Source organism: Leopardus geoffroyi, chromosome A2, assembly GCF_018350155.1.
Source record: "Leopardus geoffroyi isolate Oge1 chromosome A2, O.geoffroyi_Oge1_pat1.0, whole genome shotgun sequence".
NCBI lineage: Eukaryota > Metazoa > Chordata > Mammalia > Carnivora > Felidae > Leopardus > Leopardus geoffroyi.
Window position 1 is genome coordinate 14,669,925 of NC_059331.1, and position 17,996 is coordinate 14,687,920.

Here is a 17,996-nt window from a genome sequence, read left to right on the forward strand (position 1 = left end):
TCAGGCATGGTGATCATAGACCCCCACCCTAAGCACCCCAAGAATCATTCCCAACGAACAAATCCCAAGACCAGTCACCATCGGGTGGCCTCAAATTGTCTCAGGGACTCCAAATGATCACAGTAGCCCCCTTTCCTGGTGTGGTCTGGCACCCCTACACTTGCATACACCTTCATCTGTGCTCAGGGCCCGTGTGATGCTCACTGGCATTCACAACTGGTCCCCGCTGTGTCCCTGCTTTGGATCCCAGGGCTTTCCTTGGGCTGTGCGTCCTTCGCTGAGGACAGCAAAGGGGTGAAGATGGTAAAGGGCTGTGAGCCCCTCACTGATAAGCAGCAGGGAGGCAGAGGTTGTTATCCAAGAAGCTGGGACTGGGTCCCCTGGCTGTAGGTCCCCATGTGCAGCTTGTCAAAGTTATAAAAATGCACCCGTACCCTGCACTCAGTGGATTTTCTAGCTGGAAACAAAGACATCATGTTTATGACTTTTGCTTTCTCAAGTTTTTGGCTGTTGTGAAGGTAGGAAATTTCCCACTGACCATGACTCTGCTCTCGTGCTGCCTACTCCACAATTCCTGAGTTGCAATGCGTGCCCTTTGAAAGGAAGGATAGTGTCAGTACAAGGGCAGAGCCAGATGCAAAGCTGGGCTGTTACATGAGATGGTGATGGCACTTGTGTGGCATAGGACCCCAATGAGTGTGACCCGAGCTACTATTTGCAATGATTCGGATTGAACTTCCTCCCATCTAAGACATCATGAGAGAAAGGCATGCTGTTTTTTACATATCACTGAAAAACAGAAAATGCCATTGATCCCCAAACTCCCCCCCTAGTGCCTGAGGGACCAAAACATGAAGTTGAGAGACCACGGAAATATGGAGGTGCTTGTCAAATTAGGAAAATATGCACAACTCTCTGGACTTGGAGCTTGGCCCTTCTAAGTGCTGAATGTATTACAGAGGCTGTCGTTAATAATCTCACGGCTCCTGAGGAGGGTGCTGGGACCCTGCTCAGTGATTGCCCAGCCCCACAACGACCCCTTCTGTGGTGCAGACAGAGGTGGAGGCAGGGCTTCTTAAAATCATGGATGCGGCTTTATTTACCAAAGGTGCCAGCCCAGGGCTGGTTCTGCCAGCCAGGCCCTCAGATGGCTGTGGGGGATAGGGGGTGTCCCAGCTCAGATCAGTCCTGGTGGCCACTGGGGCAGTGTTCCCTCTTGGGGCTTCCGCCCGGCGGCACCAACATGGGCAGCAGGTGCCGGCACCGCCATCTCAGGAAGGCACTTTCAGCTTCGGGGTCCCCAGGAAAAACTGCAGGACACGGTCGGCCAGGAGCGCCAGGCAGAAGTCCAGGAGCAGGACCTGGGCGATGACCAGCTTGAACTGCGGGGCAGGGAGCACTGGTGAGCTAGAAGCCCACAGTCAGGCCCAGGCTGAGTCGTGGGGCCACGTCCACGGGGCCACTCACCTCCACGGGGATGTCCACGAGGCCAAACTGACTGTTGAAGTCAGGTGAGGAGCCAAGGAGCAGGCCCACGATGGCCAGGAGTGACACAGCCAGGCTCCACACCAGGGGCCTGTTCTCCGGTAGGCTCTCCATGAACGGTGGGCCCTGTGGGGACAGATGGATGGACAGTCAAGTGCTGTGGGGGCCTAGAAAGTGGGCAGGGTGAACTCAGGCATGGGCTGGACCTCACTTTGTAGTTGATGGCAAAGGTGGCCATCTGCATGGCCATAGCCATGATGTACACGGTGCTGTTGACCAGGCTCGGCTCAAATTCCTTGTACAGGTCCACAAACTGCTCCTGCCTGCAGCAACACATGGGGGACAGGGCCACCCTATGACTCTCACCATCCCTGCACAGAGCCAGGGCTGTCCCTGGCTGACTCCACTGCCTGGCTGTGGTCACCACAGGGCAATGTCTGTGTGTGCATCCTCGTGTACCCTCCACCACAGGGACACTGCCTTCCGCCCCTCCCCAACCCCCATGCTGGGACAGCACTCACTTCTCAGGGCTCCGGGCCTGGGCTTCGCTGTACAGGTAGACGAGACTCAGGAAGTGCACACAGAACTGGAGCACGACCGTGAGGACAGTGTATAGGTTGAAGATGTTGGGCAGGGGCCGCTCTCGGGAAAGAGTCTTGAGGGGCTGTAGCAGCAGGGTGGGGGGTCAAGGTCCAGGCTCACCCTGGGCCTACTCTCCCACCCTGCCTCCTAGCAGGGCTCATGCAGAGAGCAGTCACCAAATCCTGGAGGTTATAAGTCAGTACCAGTCCCTGGAGTCCTGCTTGTCCCCCAGCACCTCAGTCTAGATGCCATCACACCCTCAGTCAATGCCTACACTCCACACAGCAGTCAATGGGCACTTAAAGTCCATCCTCTTTCCCCTTGTTCTACAATAAACCAAAGCCCTCTTTGGGGCTCACTGGGTGTGCATGGTTGACAACACCCACCTCCCACCCTCCCCAGCTTCCAGGGCCTCTTTTGCATCAGCCCATGCCAATCTATGACCTTTCTGCCTACTTCCTGGCCGGTTCCTTCATTCTGTAGGGAACCCTACGGGCTCCCCTGAATGACCATGAGGCTGTGCCCTGTGAGTCACTTTGTATTTTTCACGACACCGCACGCTTTGAGTGGTCTTAATAATTATTTTCCCCATCTGTCCTCTCCTTGTCTGTGTGCTCTATGTGGCCCACCTGAGACCCCAGCTGGCAGACAGTGCTGGGAACCGAGTTGTGCCACTCTGGGGAGTCTCAGCATGTACCTGCCCTGTCCCGATTCTCATCTGTGATGTGGGGATGACAGTTCCCACCCTGAGAGCTGCTGTGAGGACAAATGGATGACACGTGGTGGTGTCTTTAACAGCCCATCCTAGCTAGCCCAAAGAGGCAAAGGGACTCGTGGGCTGGGGAGGGAACCCCTGCTTTGCCTGTGTCTCAGCCCACCTTGGAGCGGGAGATGAAGAGGAAGCAGCCGGCCAGCAGCAGCCCCTGCAGCGTGGCCTGGAAGTCACTGAACTTGACGCCCTCCAGGTAGAGAACACTCTGGCTATAGGCCAAGATGAGGGCATTGAGGGCCAAGATCTTGAACATCTGCAGCGTGGTCACCAGCGTGCAGCGGCCTTGCTTGATCACATGGCAGACTGCGGGGGGTGGGGGAGGAAGGTGTGGGCATGGGTGCCAATCAGGATAGGCCTGGGGTGGGCACGAGGGAGGGGCTGGGGATGGGACTCACTGCACTGGATAGAAGACAGCTTGGAGGTGAAGGGTGCAGCGATGCTGGCGTCCCCCAGCTTCACGATGGGTGTGCTCTCGTCCTCCAGTTCCCGCAGCACCTGGCTCAGGCGGTCCTGTGTGGTGGGCGACACGGGTGAGACATGGCCACCAGGGGATGCTGGTGCCCCCCTCCTGAGACTCACCCGCTGGGAGGCCAGCTGCTCCTCGGGAGGCGGGAGCCCCGACCTCTGCTTGGCCGCCCTGGAAGTGGCCCGGACTCCACTGTTGCTCAGGACGGGGCTGTCTCGGGGTCGTCGCCGCCGTTCAACAACTCGCTCGGGGGCGTTGGCCAGGAGTGCCACACCTGGGGGAGAGGCATGTGATTGTATGTCTGGAGCCAGAAGGAGCCTGCCACTCAGGCCCCGTGCGGAGTACAGAGTGCAGAGTCTGCTCACAGGAGCCCCAACTTCCTCATCTTAGCCCATCTCCCCAGGGAGTGTCTCAGAGAGCATCTATCTTACTTTCCACATTTAGGAAGCAAAACCCAAATACACAAAACACAAAGGAGACAAAATGAACAGACTCCCTAAATCTATTGCCAAGGATGGTAATTCTAAGACGTAATAGGTGATAAACACCACAGTTGACTAATAAATCAGTTAAGAATCTCGAAAGAGCTACGAGTACGCCAGATCAGTTTTTAAACATCAGCCCGATGACTACATTCTGTTGACAGGAATCCAAGCCTATGAACGCTTGGCAAATGCCTCAGCTTCCATTTGTGCATCGCCACTTGTCCCATCTCTCACTAGCCTTTGGCCCTCAGTGCCCACGTGGTCCCTGCGTGGGGCCGGGGGGCCTCAGCAAACCAAGCTGTGTCTGCCACATGGAGCCTCCCAGAGGCCCTGATGCCCTCACCTCACTCTTCCTCAGACACCTGTGTCCCTTCCAGGCCTGCAGGTCCCAGATCCCCAATCCCACTGGCCCCTGGCCCCCTCCCCAATGCCTCCTCACAGAACTCGCTCAGTGACGTGTCTCTGAAGCTAAGCCTAAGCCCGTGCTGGCAGAACAGCGATGGAAGCGACAGTCCATCAGCTTGAGGGACTCACCCACGTCAGCATGCTTCAGGGCACCAACGTCATTGGTGCCGTCGCCACACATGAGGGTCACGTAGCCCAGCTCCTTCAGGCTGGTGATGACAAACTCCTACGTGGGCAGAGATGGGCGGAGTGAGGGCTCTGTGCCGCCCCCAGGGCCCCACCTGCCCCTCTGCCTCCTCTGTACACACCTTCTGTTTGGGGGCCACGCGGGCGAACACCTGCACATGGGGAATGAGGCGAAGCAGCTGCTGGGGGTCCTCGGACTGCAAGTGGGCCAGGCCGTCGCCCGTGAGGCACAGGGCGTGCTCCAGGGCCAGCGCCTTTGGGGAGCCCCTAGCCAGGGGCAGTACGACACTGCCATCAATAGAGCGCCACACGCAGGGTCGACCTGCAGGGCCAGAGCCCAGGGTCAGGGAGAGGGGTTCCGCCGCTCAGCAAATCCCCCTCACATGGACCTCACATATACGGTCCTAGTCTCATCTCCCTGAAGCATGTTCTTGCCCTCACCCCTCTTTATCCCTACCAACCGGGTCCACACCTGCAGCCCAGGAACCCCACAGATTGTTCACAGAACCCTCCCATACAAAGGATTCAAGAACCCAGAGCCTAGGCCACTGGCCTGAGACCACATGACAGTCAGATTCAAATCCAGACAGCCTGACCTCAGGAGCAAGGCACCCCTACCCCTGGGGCCTGCCTGAAACCTTCCTCTCCTAGGGCCTGGACACCCTGAGTCACTTCCTTGGGCCAGACACTGCTTACCAACCACTTCCTCTTTCTAGATGGCTGGCCTAGACGTGGATGCTGAGTGACAAGGACGGCTGAGGGAGGCCTTCTGGCACTGCATGGCTCATCCTGGGCTGTCCTGGCTAGGAGGGAAACCAGCCTCCCTCCACATGCCTTTTGTTGTGGCCGTTTTGTTAGAGCAGCTTCATCTGCCAATCAACAGTCCCGACAGCCACCTCTGAGCCACCTGCCTACAATCCCTGGGCTCTGGAAGACCATAGTGCCTGGGGCTGGGACAGAGATGACAGAGATCTGGCACTAACGCATTGACTGGAAGGGCTGGTAGATTCTAGAATCCAGCACAGTTCCCAAAGCTGCAACCTCCTCTGATCTGCAGCCTGGTGACATTCCGACGCATGTCATTCCCCAGCCAGACGCCATCCCTTGGCATCTAACAGAACCCACACCCCACCAGCCGGAGGTGCTGGGGCTGGATGTGCTCCTCAATGGACTCTACCCTTGGGCACCACTTGCAGCCAATTTGGTTACTCAGAAATGACCAGAGGCCACGAGCTCTGGAGTCAGGACACCTGGGAGCAAATCCTCCAAGTACCACTGAGCGACTGAGGTCGATGAGTTTACTTCTCTTTCCTTGTCTACCAAGTGGGGGCCCTAACAGCTGACCTTGTCAGTTTCCTCCTATGGGGTGTGGAGATGACAAGGGTGGTAACGTGCACCGCACCCTCTGCCTGGGGTCTTGTCATGCCAGCATCCCCCGTGCTTACGAGAACCCTCACCAGGTACGACAGCCTGCTGGCCCCAAGGCAGGTGTGAGGACAGAAAACACACACTGGCTGACGACAACCAACCACCCTGATTGTAAGTCATCGCTGATCCTGGAACCAGTAGCTGCTCGCACGCTGCTGGACACACAGGTGTGGAACTCCCTGGCCAGGGGGCCTGAGCATGCCGACGAGGCAAGGCTATGTTCCTCAGGCCTGAAATCCAGGTGGGCCACCAGACAGGAGCTGTTCTTGGACTCAGGGTCCCCCAGAGCCCAGGGCTCCATGGCGCCTCACCTTTCTCTGTGGGAGGCTGCAGGATCAGCGTTTGTGCCTTTTCAATGAAGTGCAGCTCCTGAGCCACGTGGCAGGCAGTGAGCGGGTTGTCGCCTGTGATCATGACCACCTGGCAAGAGAAGAGGGCTCAGTGGGGCAGGGCTCAGCAGGTCAAACTCCAGCCTGGAGACCTGGTGATCGAGTCCCCTCTAGAGAAGGTCACAGAATGAGGTCTTGGTCTCCTAATGCAGAATGGGTTCCAGGGGCCACAATCCACCCCAACTTGGTGGCGTTTTATGCAAATAATTCATGTATGCATGTCTTTCTGAAAACACTCAAGCCTTTTCTGTAATACAAACTAAGAACCAGCTACTGGTGTGGACCCCCTTGGCTTGGTAGCTGCCCCAGGCAGAGGGGAACAGATGCTCCAGCCTTTGCACTTAGGGCCCAGTGATGGGAAGACGGGCTGTGATTGCTGAGAGCCAGGTGGGTGCCGCTCATGTCACCACCTCTGTGACTGCTCACTCACTTCCCACATTCTAAACTGCATCCTGAGTCCCAAACTAGAAAACAGAAACCACAGGACAGATGGATGCGGTCTGTCTGGGAAGTGCCTCTGTATCCCCTGTCCCAGCTTCAGCTCTTCCTGTCTAGGATGGGGTGGAGTGGGGGAAGTGCCCTTGCATCCCAAGGATGCTGAGGGCCAAGGAAGCAACTTGAGATGGGTGGGCACAGGCCGGGTCCCAAGGCATCCTCAAGCCTGGAAAAGCGTTAGCACCAGAGCTGTGACGGAGCTCAGCTGAAATCCAAGAAAGACGTCCTTGCTATTGAGACCTGGATACCCACTCAAACCTGCCCCACTGAGGGGAGAACTGTTCTCTACTGTCACATCCCCCTCTCCAGAAGGAACAAAGACCCACCCACCCGTCAGGCCACCCTTGGGGCCCAATGGGGAGGGGTGTGGCAGCCATACCCGGTGGGACGCATTCTGGATCTCACGGATCACAGCCTTGGAATCGGCCTTCAGCGGGCAGGAGACCACAATGAAGCCAACGAACTTGAGGTTACACTCCAAGGCCTCCCGTTTGACTTCCCGGGCCTGTGTGGGGACACAGGGGTGCCTTACAACCCATCCCCCCATCACTTCTGAGCTGGTAAGGGAGGTCAGGGAAGGCCCCATCTTTACAGGAGGAACATGTGAGGGTCAGAAGCTGAGAAGTGGGGAGGGCAACCCACAGGGGCTCAGCAGTGCTGTGTGGTTTCCCCACCGTGGGGCCTTTCCTCCCTACGTGGGCAACAGCAGGACACGGAGCCCCTGTGACTCAGCCTCCCAGACAACAAAGTCAGACACTCCTTTGTTAATCACTGAGCACACACTCACCCTGTTCCTCCTATCAGAAACCCAAACCTCCTGCCCTCACAGAGCTTGCCTACTACCAGAAGCGATGTGAAATAAAATCACAGAAACCAGAGCACTAACTGCCATGAGAAAGGACAGCAGGGGAACGAGACAGACAGACTCAGGGAGTGGCATCAAGCAGGGCGGCTCTGAACGTAAGCCCACAATCTGGTGCGCACTCTGGAAGAATCTCTCAGCTGCCAGGTGTTAAGTGGACTGGATGAGGGCCCAGGTGGAAGCAGATAAAGGAGGAGGACTGACGGTGGAGGGGGAGAAGAAAGCCGATGACCGATGTGACGATGTAGGGCGTGAACGAGAGCTGGAGGCGCCCCAAGACCACACGGTGACAGGGTGGTTGGACAGGGTAGGGGCAGAACTGAGATGGAGACAGGAATCCGAGGTGCTTCCTGGTGATCCTTGGGGCGGTGTGAGGACCCAAGGGCGTAGGGGTAGGAAGCTGGATGGAGGCGGGCCTTGGTTGTGCTCGGCAGAAGTGGCCTCAGGGACCAAGATGGGATGGGGTCCCATAAGGGACAGGGCACACAGTGGGGAAGAAGGGACCAAGGACCGAGTGCCACCCAGGGCCTCCAAAGGTAGAGACATGGGAAGAGGAAGAAGGAACCAAGCCTGCTCATAGTGGCGCTGACGGGAACAGAAGGCGGTGAGGACAAGGGGCCAGCAGGTGGAGAGCCTGGGCCCTTACCTGCTGGTGGGTGAGATGCCCCAGCTCCTTGTACCCCAGCGCCAAGACTCGGGCTCCTTCCCGGGAAATCTCCGTGTGGATGTGGTGGTAGTCAGGTGGGCACTGGGCGAACTGCAGGGAACGCGGGGGGATGTCACCGACCGCCCCGCGCCCCCCTTCCCCCTGGGCCGGGGCTGGCTCACCATGGAGTGCAGGGTTTCGGGGGCCCCCTTCACAGCCGCAATGTAGCAGAGATCAGTGGAGCCTAGCTTCTCATAGGAGGCGAGCACGGACATTCGCTTTAGGGCACTGGCAAAATGAAAGCGCTGGTGAATTTTCAGCCCCTGAGTTTTAATACTTCGGGGGAATACTTTCTCATCTGGAAACAAATAAGTACGAATCCTGAGGGCCTTCGCTCCAAAGAGGCAGCCAAGCCCCCGCCTCCCCCTTCCACCCCTCTCTTCCCCCCACCCCCAGACCCAGGGCCTACAGGTGGGGGCTGGGGGGAGGCTCCTCACTCCAGGTAGGGTCAAGGCTGAGAGACCTGTGCTCAGAGGACCCTGCCTGTGACTTCTGACAGGGTGGGGCAGGCTCTACTCCCACAGGCATGGACTGTCTCAGGTCAGAGGTGAGCCTGTGCCCACCCACCTAGGGGATCATCACGGTTATAGGCCTGCCTGCCCGAGGTGGACACACAGGTGTCTCCGAGGGGTGCAGCCTGCCCACCCAGGGGTGTGAGAACTGGGCCCAAAGCTCCAGCCCCTCACCTTTGGTCAGCGTCCAGTCCACAGCTGTCAGCATAGCCTTCTCAAGTGGATCACCCACAAGGGTGCCATCATCCAGCTGCATGAGGGAGTGGCATGAGGCCAGGGCACGGTGTGTCTCTACAGGGATGTTAGACACAGGAGTGACCTCCTTCCCGTCTCTGCAAAGAGAGGAAACCGCTTGTTATGGAGTGGAGGGACTCTTGGGACTTGCTAGCCAGGATGAGGGATGGGCCTCCACTCTGTGCCAGTCACTACAGGGGCTGAGACGCATGGTCTTGGTCTTCGTGCCAACTGCCCATCTCAGAGACGGCTCTAGGGATCGTATGGCTGCTTGGGGTGGGAGCTGAGCCTCCACACTGCTGTCACATTGAAGAGTACACGGGGAACACCCCCCTCTGCCGCCTGATCAAACTTCAGTGGTCCACTGTGGTGGGTGGGTCTGGGTGGGTGCCGTCTGTCCCCTGAGCTCCCAGAAAGCCACCTGCTGGGGGAGAGGCCCAGGCCCCCCATGCTCACCTGAGCCCGGCCACCCCACGAACGACTAGGCTGTCGCTAGTCAAGGTCCCTGTCTTGTCGAAGCAGCACACCTCTACCTTGCCGGCAAACGGGATCCGGAAGGGCTCCGTGCAATACATGTCTGGGAAGGGGAGGAGCCAGGGTCAGGGGCTCTGCCAGGCCCCGGCCCGCTAGGCACCCGACCCTGTCCCAGGCACTCACAGAGCTTGGCCAGGGCAATGAGGGAGGTGTTGACAGCCAGAGACAACTCGATGGGCAGCTCAGGGGGCACGACCGAGGTGAGGATCAGTGTGCATTCCAGAAACAGCTTGTAGCGGTTCCGGCTGGGGTCCTTGGTGCCTGCGGAGACAGGGCCTGCCAGCCTGGGGTCCATGGGGACAGGTCCCAGCAGACAGGTGAGGGGCCACAGTGCATACCTTCGATCCACACGTAGGCAGCTGCTGCGATGGCGAAGACCAGGAGGAAGAGGATGAAGATAAAGGTCTCCAGGTTGTTTGCAGTCACCCTCTTGACTCCAAAGAGGATGGTTCGAAGCAGCTTGCCCTAGAAGGACAGGGGGTTAGAGGCCTTTCCTGGCATGGGGGTGTGGGGGTGTGGGGTAGGGGTGGCCTCCAGCATCTGACAGCACAGAGAGTCAGAGTATCCCTCTGCTGATGGGGAGGGCCTGCCCTGGGCCCACCAGTGAGTCCTGCAGCCGTGACACAGGGACCACACAGGTATGTGGGAGGCTGCACCTGAGCTAAGGGTTATAGAGACCAGTGGCCAAAAACTGGGGGTTAGGGAAAGAAGTGGTTTAGATGGGGGACTAGGTTTTCCAGAGGGAGGTCTGGCCATCACCTCTACCAGGCAGCCCTCATGCCATTTTCGTGAAGAGTTTATGAGCATGACTCTGTACACCATCCCAATGTGTGTGGCAACAGCCCGTTCTCTGTCTGTGCTCCCCACCAGAAGCTCAGCTGAGGACAGCGGGCTCAGTCTAGGGTTTGCCTCTGCACCCTGCCCCGAACCAGTACCCTCTGTCAGAGTAAGCCTGTGGCGGGGATGTTCTGGGGTCCATAAGAGCCACTGTCTCAACTGTCTGCCTCCTGCCCTGGGGCCCACCCACCCCAGAGCCAGACAAGGGGCCATACCTGGGATGTGTTGAATCCGGTCCTGAGGACGTAGGCCACGCACCCATTGTCAACTGCTGCAGAGACAAACAGAACGAGCATCACTTGTATCTGTTCGTCCCGACTCCCGCACAGCCAAGCAGGTGTTGAGGGGGTGGGGACGGTGGGGCCAGAACACCCCCGGATCTCCCTAAGGCACCTACGCTTCAGGCCCGTGGTGGCCTTCTGTGGGGGGATGTGCTGTACCACCTTGGTGCCCCCAAAGATGACGTGGAGCCGGGAGTCGGCCTGGAGGTCCAGCACCCGGTCAGGGCTGAGGTCTTCAATGGGCTCCTGAGGAGAAAAGAGAGGATGGTGTGGGCGCTCTCACCTCGGCCTCCTTCTCCATCCCCAGTCTCTCAAGAGGGGGCCCCTGGGGCTGGGTTGGGCCACTCTGACCCTCACAGGGTTCCCAGCCTGACCTCGTCTTCTCCCCACCTGCGTGTGCGCATCCACTCCTTGGGATCCCCCAACTGGCCTCACTCAGGGTTCACGCTCTCCTGGTTTCTCTTGGCCCACCCCAGTCCGACATCCCTGGTCCCTGGCCTGGACAACCCCCAACGACCTTGGCCTCTCTCTTCACCACCCAGCTCCCCTTCGTTCAGGGTGCAGACCCCCCCCCAGGAGAGCCGGCAGCTCCATCTAGGCACCGCACCTCCTCTGGCCTCCTCCAGCCGTGCCTAGGCAGGATCCCGGCCTAGCGACCAGCCCTCTCCCTGCTCCACGAATGAGACAGTGAGGCACGTGAGTACACCGAGCACGACCCCTACTCCCCACCCAGCACCTTCATCTGTGGCACCGACTCCCCTGTGAGCATGGCCTCGTCCACGATGCAGCGGCCGCGCAGCAGCAGCACATCACAGGGCACTAAGTTCTCCTGTGGGGAGCGGCCTGCGGGAAGGGGCGGGAGGGTTGGACAGAAGCCGAGAGAAGGGGTCCCACCAGGACGGAACAGAACTGTGCCTCACCGATTGACACAATGTCTCCGGGAACGATCTCATCGCTGGCGATGGGCCTCCACTTCCGGCTGCGGTAGACCTGGGTGGAGGGGAGGTGCACTCAGCTCTGCCTCTTGAGAGGGGGCACGATGCAGGTGCACGCCGAGAGCCGACCTCACCCTGCCCTCGCTCCACGCCCACCCTGAGACTGGCAGGTGCCCCCCGCACCCCCCCCCCCCCCCAGCAAGTCTCCCTGTTGGCCACACCTGGATCATGTGAGGCTTGTTGCCCATCTTCCGGATCTCTGACATGTTCCTCATCTGCTGCTGCACCAGGGAGGCCTCGAAGGCCACCAACATGGAAAGTGTGAAGACGCTGTAGTACCAGTACTCATCCAGACACCAGAGCCCCACGCAAAAAACCTGCAGGGCACAGCCTGTGTGTCCACACCCCCGCCTGTCCATCCACGGGAGCACACGAAGATAGACACCTGAGGAGGCTGGGAAGGCACACCACGGGCTGTTCTACCCACGGCCCAGGCCCGTGCAGACAGACAGATTTTCAGGTGTGGAGAAAGGAGACTGCCCTGGCTGCGGAAGGCCCAAGGAACAGGGTGGGGGGAGAGCCCAAGCTGCTGTTTACCTGGAACACAAAGAAGGGTGCTGTGGCTCTCTCCTTGAACAGCTCTGAGAAGTCAGGCACCACCATCTCGGCCCTGCAAGAGACCAGACCCCACATCTTGTTCACAGCGTGAGGCCTCGGGAGCCCCTCGGAAACAAGGAGCCAGGAGGGACAGTCCACTCGACTGTGACTGGCATGCTAACTGCTGCCAGCCCTCTGCTCCACAGAACCCAGGTGAAGCTTCTGAATCAGCGACAGGTTGTTCAGGTAGCCACGCACTCAAGCAGGGTTAGTGCAAGACAGAACCGGTCATCAGATTGGGTGACAAGCAGGCGGAGAAGGAGTACCTGACTGTGGGATGGGGGCCCTGAAGCTGCACAGAAGAGGCCTGGCTGTGGGGTATTGTGGGGTCCCCTGGGGGCTGAGCCCCACCCTGATTTCAAGAGGGGAGGTCTGGAGCTGAAATTTCCCCCAAACTCCCTCAATGAAAGCCCCAGAATTTGAGGAGTGGGGCCTAAGGGTGTGTTCTGCGGCATTGTGTGTGATAGCCCAGCCGGGCCAGGGAACGAGCCAGGTCAGCCTGGGTCCTCCTTGCCCTGCCCTTAGAGATGAGTACTAGAGGTGAGATGCGAGAAAAAGAATCCACTGTGATAAAAACAAACAACAACAACCGGGGCCCATTCCGCATTGTCAGGTGACTTTGCATGAGGCAGGAAGGTGTGCAAGGGGACATCCCATGCCACCATCAAGGCTGACCTTAAGCAGGGAAATAAGTAAAAAATTTCTTATAAACCTTCCCACTACGTTGCTATTTGAAATAACACATCTGTATTTTTAACATTTGCTTATTCCGAAAGTGAGACTGCATGTGCACCTGCATGTGTGTAAGCACAGGGGAGGGGCAGAGAGAGGGAGAGAGAGAATCCTAAGCAGGCTCTGCGCTGACAGCGTGGGATCGATTTGGGGGGGATCGATCTCACAAACCCCGAGATCATGACCTGAAGCAAAATCAAGAGTCAGACGCTTAACCAACTGAGCCACCCAGGTGCCACCCCCCCAACCCACCCCGCCCCTGCTGCCACCATCTGTAATTTTTAAAAAGCAATGAAGTCAGGGAAGAATTCCCTAAAGGGTCTAAGGATTTTCAGGTCGAGGATGATTATCATGGTGGCAGGGACAGGGGCTCTGAAGTCCAGCTCTGCCCCCTCCCAGTAGCGTGTCGGCACTGGTGGTTTCGGTGACTGAAGAGAAAGCACATACGTACAAGGCATCTGGCATCCTGCCTGGCACAAAAGAGAGCCAGGTGATCACTAACAATTCCTTTTACCACTCTTCCTGAAGTGCTGGGAAAAATACGAGGACAAAGGTGGCAACTTACACTCAGGAAAAAAACTTAAAGAGAAATAGGACACCTGGGTGGCTCAGTGGGTTAAGCATCTGACTTTGGCTCAGGTCACGAACTTGAGGTTTCTGAGTTCGAACCCTGCATCGATTCTCTCGCTCTCTCTCTCTGCTCTTCCCCTACTTGTGAGTGCATGTGCGTGTTCTCTCTCAAAATAAATAAACTCCAAAACAACAGGGGCGCCGGGTGGCTCAGTCACTTGAGCATCCGACTTCGGCTCAGGTCGTGCTCTCACGGTCCGTGAGTTCGAGCCCTGCATCGGGCTCTGTGCCGACAGCTCGGAGCCTGGAGCCTGCTTCGGATTCTGTGTCTCCCTCCCTCTGCACCCCCCACCCCCCCACTCATGCTCTCTCTCTCTCTCTCTGTCAAAAATGAGTAAACTTGGGGCGCCTGGGTGGCGCAGTCGGTTAAGCGTCCGACTTCAGCCAGGTCACGATCTCGCGGTCCGTGAGTTCGAGCCCCGCATCAGGCTCTGGGCTGATGGCTCAGAGCCTGGAGCCTGTTTCCGATTCTGTGTCTCCCTCTCTCTCTGCTCCTCCCCCGTTCATGCTCTGTCTCTCTCTGTCCCAAAAAAATAAATAAAAACGTTGAAAAAAAAAAAAATTTTTAAAAAAATGAGTAAACTTAAAAAAAAAAATAAAACGACAAGACTAAAAAAAATTAATAATTAAGGCAGAGAAAAACTATAGTAATTACAAAACGAGGATCAACAGCCAACTCCGGGGCCTCAGGCCAGGCTCCCATGAAGAGCTGCACGCACTTCCACTGGAGGGCCCTCCAGGGTCCCTGTCAGCAGGCCAGTTCAGGGGAGACAAGGCACCTTTCTCAAAAGGTGCCCGCCATCTTCGCCTGGGATGTATTGTTTATGTATTTATTTTTTTTAATGTTTATTCATTTTTGAAAGAGAGAGACAGAGCACAAGCAGGGGTGGGGCGGAGAGTGAGGGGGACACAGAATCGGAAGCAGGCTCCAGGCTCCCAGCTGTCAGCACAGGGCCCGACACGGGGCTCGAACCCACAAACCGTGAGATCATGACCCGAGCCGAAGTTGGACGCTCAACCGACTGAGCCACCCAGGCGCCCCTGGGATGTATTGTTTAAAGGGTGACCTCCTCCACCCCACTTCCTAGGCACTCTGACGCGGGAGCGTGGCAGGGCAGAAATGGGAAAGGGGCCACTGGCGCGGCCAAGCGTCCCTGCTGTGACCGTGGGCAGAGCTCCAGCCCTGTCAGAACACGGGGGCTCCCTGGGACTCACTTATTGCTCCCAAACTTCTTCTCGGCCGCGCGGATCTCAGAGTCCTCCTGGAAGCCTCTGTTGCTCTGGTAATATGAGAAGGCATTTCCCACAGGAAAGGCCACAGGGAGGAAGCGCTTCTTCTCCAGGGCATCGTAGGAATACTTGATCTTCTGGAATTCGAAGGACAGCACCTCTTGCCCATCTTCGCCCTGTGGGAGCAGAGGCATCTCTGTGGCAGAAGCCCCTAACCTGGGCGTGCCTGCCAGTGCCTGGGAGTCCACCCCCCCCCCCTCCCGACCCAAACCCTGGGCTGGGCGGCCCAGCAGCAGGTCCCTACCTCATCCCGGTGGAGGGCCACAAGCTCAGTGGAGCCATTGTTGGGGGTCGGCACCACCTTCACGAAGGTTGCTTTGCTGGCGTCGTACTCCTGTGAGAGACGAAGTGCTGCTGCTGAGCCCTTCCCACCCCCCAGCTGCACAGCCCCCACCAGGGAGGCTGCACGCACCGCAGGTCTGGGCGCAGAACACGCCACTGGGCTCCAGAGGCTGGCCCGGCCACTTCCCATCTGTCACTGAGACATAGACACTACCTGACCACACTGCTGGTCTCGTGTCATAAAATCAGGAGTGATGGACAGCACCTGATGATGCCTGGGGCGCTGCTGAACTCAAACAGGAAGAAGCCCCCCCCCCCCCCCGCATGAGATGCGCCCTCAATGCACATGGGCCGAGCCCTGTCCCAGCCCGCTGGCCTGCTGCTGCTCTGCCTCCCCTCCTTTAACCGTTCATCACGTGTCCTGAAGTGACCAGGGACGACGAGGCAAGACTCGTCCTTGCCTCAGCTAAGGGCCTCTGCACGAGCCGTTTTCTCTGCCTGGAACATGCAGTCACACTCTCAGCTTCAGGCCCTTGCTCAAATGTCACCTTCTTAGAAGCCCTCCCCTGGAGGAGGCTCCATGTAAAGGGCCCTCACAACACTCCTTTCCTCGTCCCGCTTTTTCCTTTTGAGCACTGATGGCTGAGTACGAGCTCTACCTCTCTCGCTAACGCCATGAAGGTAACGGCTTTCGTCTGCTTTGTTCGCTGCAGGCCCCTCAGCACCTACGACATGGAGGCGCCGGCTGGAGGTCAGTTAGCGCTCCCTCAAGCCCACGCTGCAGCCAGCTCGCGGCTGCTGGGCCAGCCCACTCAGCCCCTGGGACGTGTGTGTTTGTGCAGGGAGGCACCAAAGGGTGACCCTCAGTAGAAAGGCCCTGACCCTCGGGGCATTCACCGGCATGGAAGCAGGCAGAAAAGAACGACAAAGACAAAACATTAAGCGATGAACTTGGGGATGGGAATGCCGTGGAAAAAAAGTGCAAAGTGCTACATGGGGCCGGCCCCACGCCAGGAAGGCTGCGGTCATTTCAGGCTCTTCTCACTGTGGAACGGGAGGTGGGTGTTACAGTTCTCGCTTTACACAAGGGTGAATTGAAACCCAGAGAGAAGCACCCGTCTGAGATCTCTGATCCCGGATCTGCCTGTCCTAACCCCACAGTCACTTAGCTCCTTGTCCTTCATCCCTGGAGAGGAAGTGAACAGTCACGTTTTTTACCTGCAGGCCAAAAGGCAGCTGGATGTTTGGGGAGAGACGTCACACTCTCTCCAATTTCCCTCCATTTTTTGGTCCCTCATTGGAATCTTTCATTGTACTGACCTGAAGCCACCAAGCCCATAAGTTTGAGCCCCTCCCCTGGGATAAGGCTTGTTGGGGAAACAAGAGACTTTATTCTCTCAGAAGAGAAAGAGGACCCAGCCCATGTTTGCAGTCAAAGAGAGTGGACTTTTCTTTCTGCCGCCCTTAATGCTGCTCCCTTTCCCTCTCTTTCTAGCAGACACATGCCTGGGATCAAAGGGGAGACTGGCTGGACCTCAGTGCCCATGGCTCCAAACATGCCAGTGTCATCCAAGGCAGGCCCAGAGAGCGGTGGTGCAGTCACTGATAGTAACTGCTGACCCAGGGCAGCTCTCCCTATCCAGATCCTGGCAGTTAAGGGTCAGAAGTGCTACTGTGCTTCTAAAAGTGTGTTCTGAAAGAAGTCCTCACTGTCACCACACTCAGCTTGCAGGCAGGCATAAAGAGACAAAAAGCAAAAAGCACTTGAAGTCACTTGCTCACAAACTGCTCCTGCTCCTCTTAAATGCTTGCTATGATCAAAGTGCATTTCAACCTAATTTTGGTCCTAGTATGTGAGGGACTATAAACACCAGAAAACAGAGCTCTCAAACCAACCTCCACAGACAAGTAAACTCACCCGGAGGGTCTAGCCTCACACTCTGAAAACCAAAGTAGTAGATAGAGACACAGGGGAAGAAAGTAGGATCGTTTCTAGAAGCAACCTAGTACTTGCTATTACGGTCGCTAGCATTAACAAGCCATGACAAAGAAGAAAATATGTCGGATCCTACGCTGAGCTTTTTATAGATATTAGCTTCCCCAGCCTAAATGACCACACCAAGGAGGGATTCCAGAAAAAGGAAATAACCTGCGTCAGGGTCGCACAGCAAATCAGTAGTAGGGCCAGGGTTTGGACACCCAGAGGGCAACGCTGGGGACTCAGGCCCAGCAAATGGGAAGACCGGGATGGAGTGGAGACCTACACAAACGTCGTGACTGCGACCCGCCGCAAGGTTCGACTGAGTCGAGGGTCAGGCTCGTGCCTGAGCACTTACCGGGGTGCAGGTGAGCGCGCAGTGCGCGTGCACGGACCAATGCCCCGAGAGGACGGTGAGCGCGTGCGCGAGGCAGATGCTGGCGAGCACAAGCAGTGCGGCTTCGGGTATCTGCACCCAGCTGCTGCCCCAGCCCCAGCAGCCGGCGGCCGCGGCGCCCAGCCAGGCCGGGTAGAGCAGACCCGCGAACGGCAGCACCGTGAGGCGCCGCAGCAGTGCCAGCCGCCGGTACGGCCACACCGCAGCAACCAGCTCGTCACCGCTCGCTATGAGCGCCGGCCCGGCGGCGAGGAGGGTGCGCGGCTGCGGCCCGGGCTTGGGCTGCCCGCCGGGCCAGGCCCCGCAAGGCCTGGCCCCGCAAGGCACCGCGTTGCCCACCGCAGCCGCCGCCGCCATCTTTCCCAGCGCCGCACTTGCTTCCGGGCAGAGGCACCGCCTCACTTCCGACGGCTTACTTCCGGTGAACCTTGGGTGC

At 57.9% G+C, this 17,996-nt stretch overlaps 1 protein-coding gene across 2 annotated transcripts; it reads right to left on the reverse strand.

The window, feature by feature from the left end:
* Positions 1–1,072: 1,072 nt before the first annotated feature.
* ATP13A1 (ATPase 13A1) lies at positions 1,073–17,943 on the reverse strand. 2 transcript variants are annotated; one of them, XM_045492575.1, is made up of 26 exons: positions 17,522–17,943; positions 15,148–15,237; positions 14,829–15,019; positions 12,192–12,264; positions 11,816–11,971; positions 11,580–11,649; positions 11,396–11,502; positions 10,776–10,905; positions 10,594–10,649; positions 9,880–10,006; positions 9,665–9,802; positions 9,464–9,584; positions 8,948–9,105; positions 8,384–8,559; positions 8,202–8,312; positions 7,073–7,198; positions 6,121–6,229; positions 4,504–4,703; positions 4,325–4,421; positions 3,419–3,579; positions 3,235–3,349; positions 2,946–3,142; positions 2,007–2,149; positions 1,697–1,808; positions 1,468–1,611; positions 1,073–1,382 (listed from the first exon to the last, which is right to left on the reverse strand). In XM_045492575.1, the coding sequence occupies exons 1-26, from the start codon at positions 17,915–17,917 to the stop codon at positions 1,272–1,274; spliced, it is 3,615 nt and encodes a 1,204-aa protein (XP_045348531.1). In that variant the 5' UTR covers positions 17,918–17,943; the 3' UTR covers positions 1,073–1,271. The 2 variants fall into 2 exon arrangements, with proteins under 2 accessions (XP_045348531.1, XP_045348530.1); XM_045492574.1 differs by having other exon boundaries at positions 3,235–3,579.
* Positions 17,944–17,996: the final 53 nt, after the last annotated feature.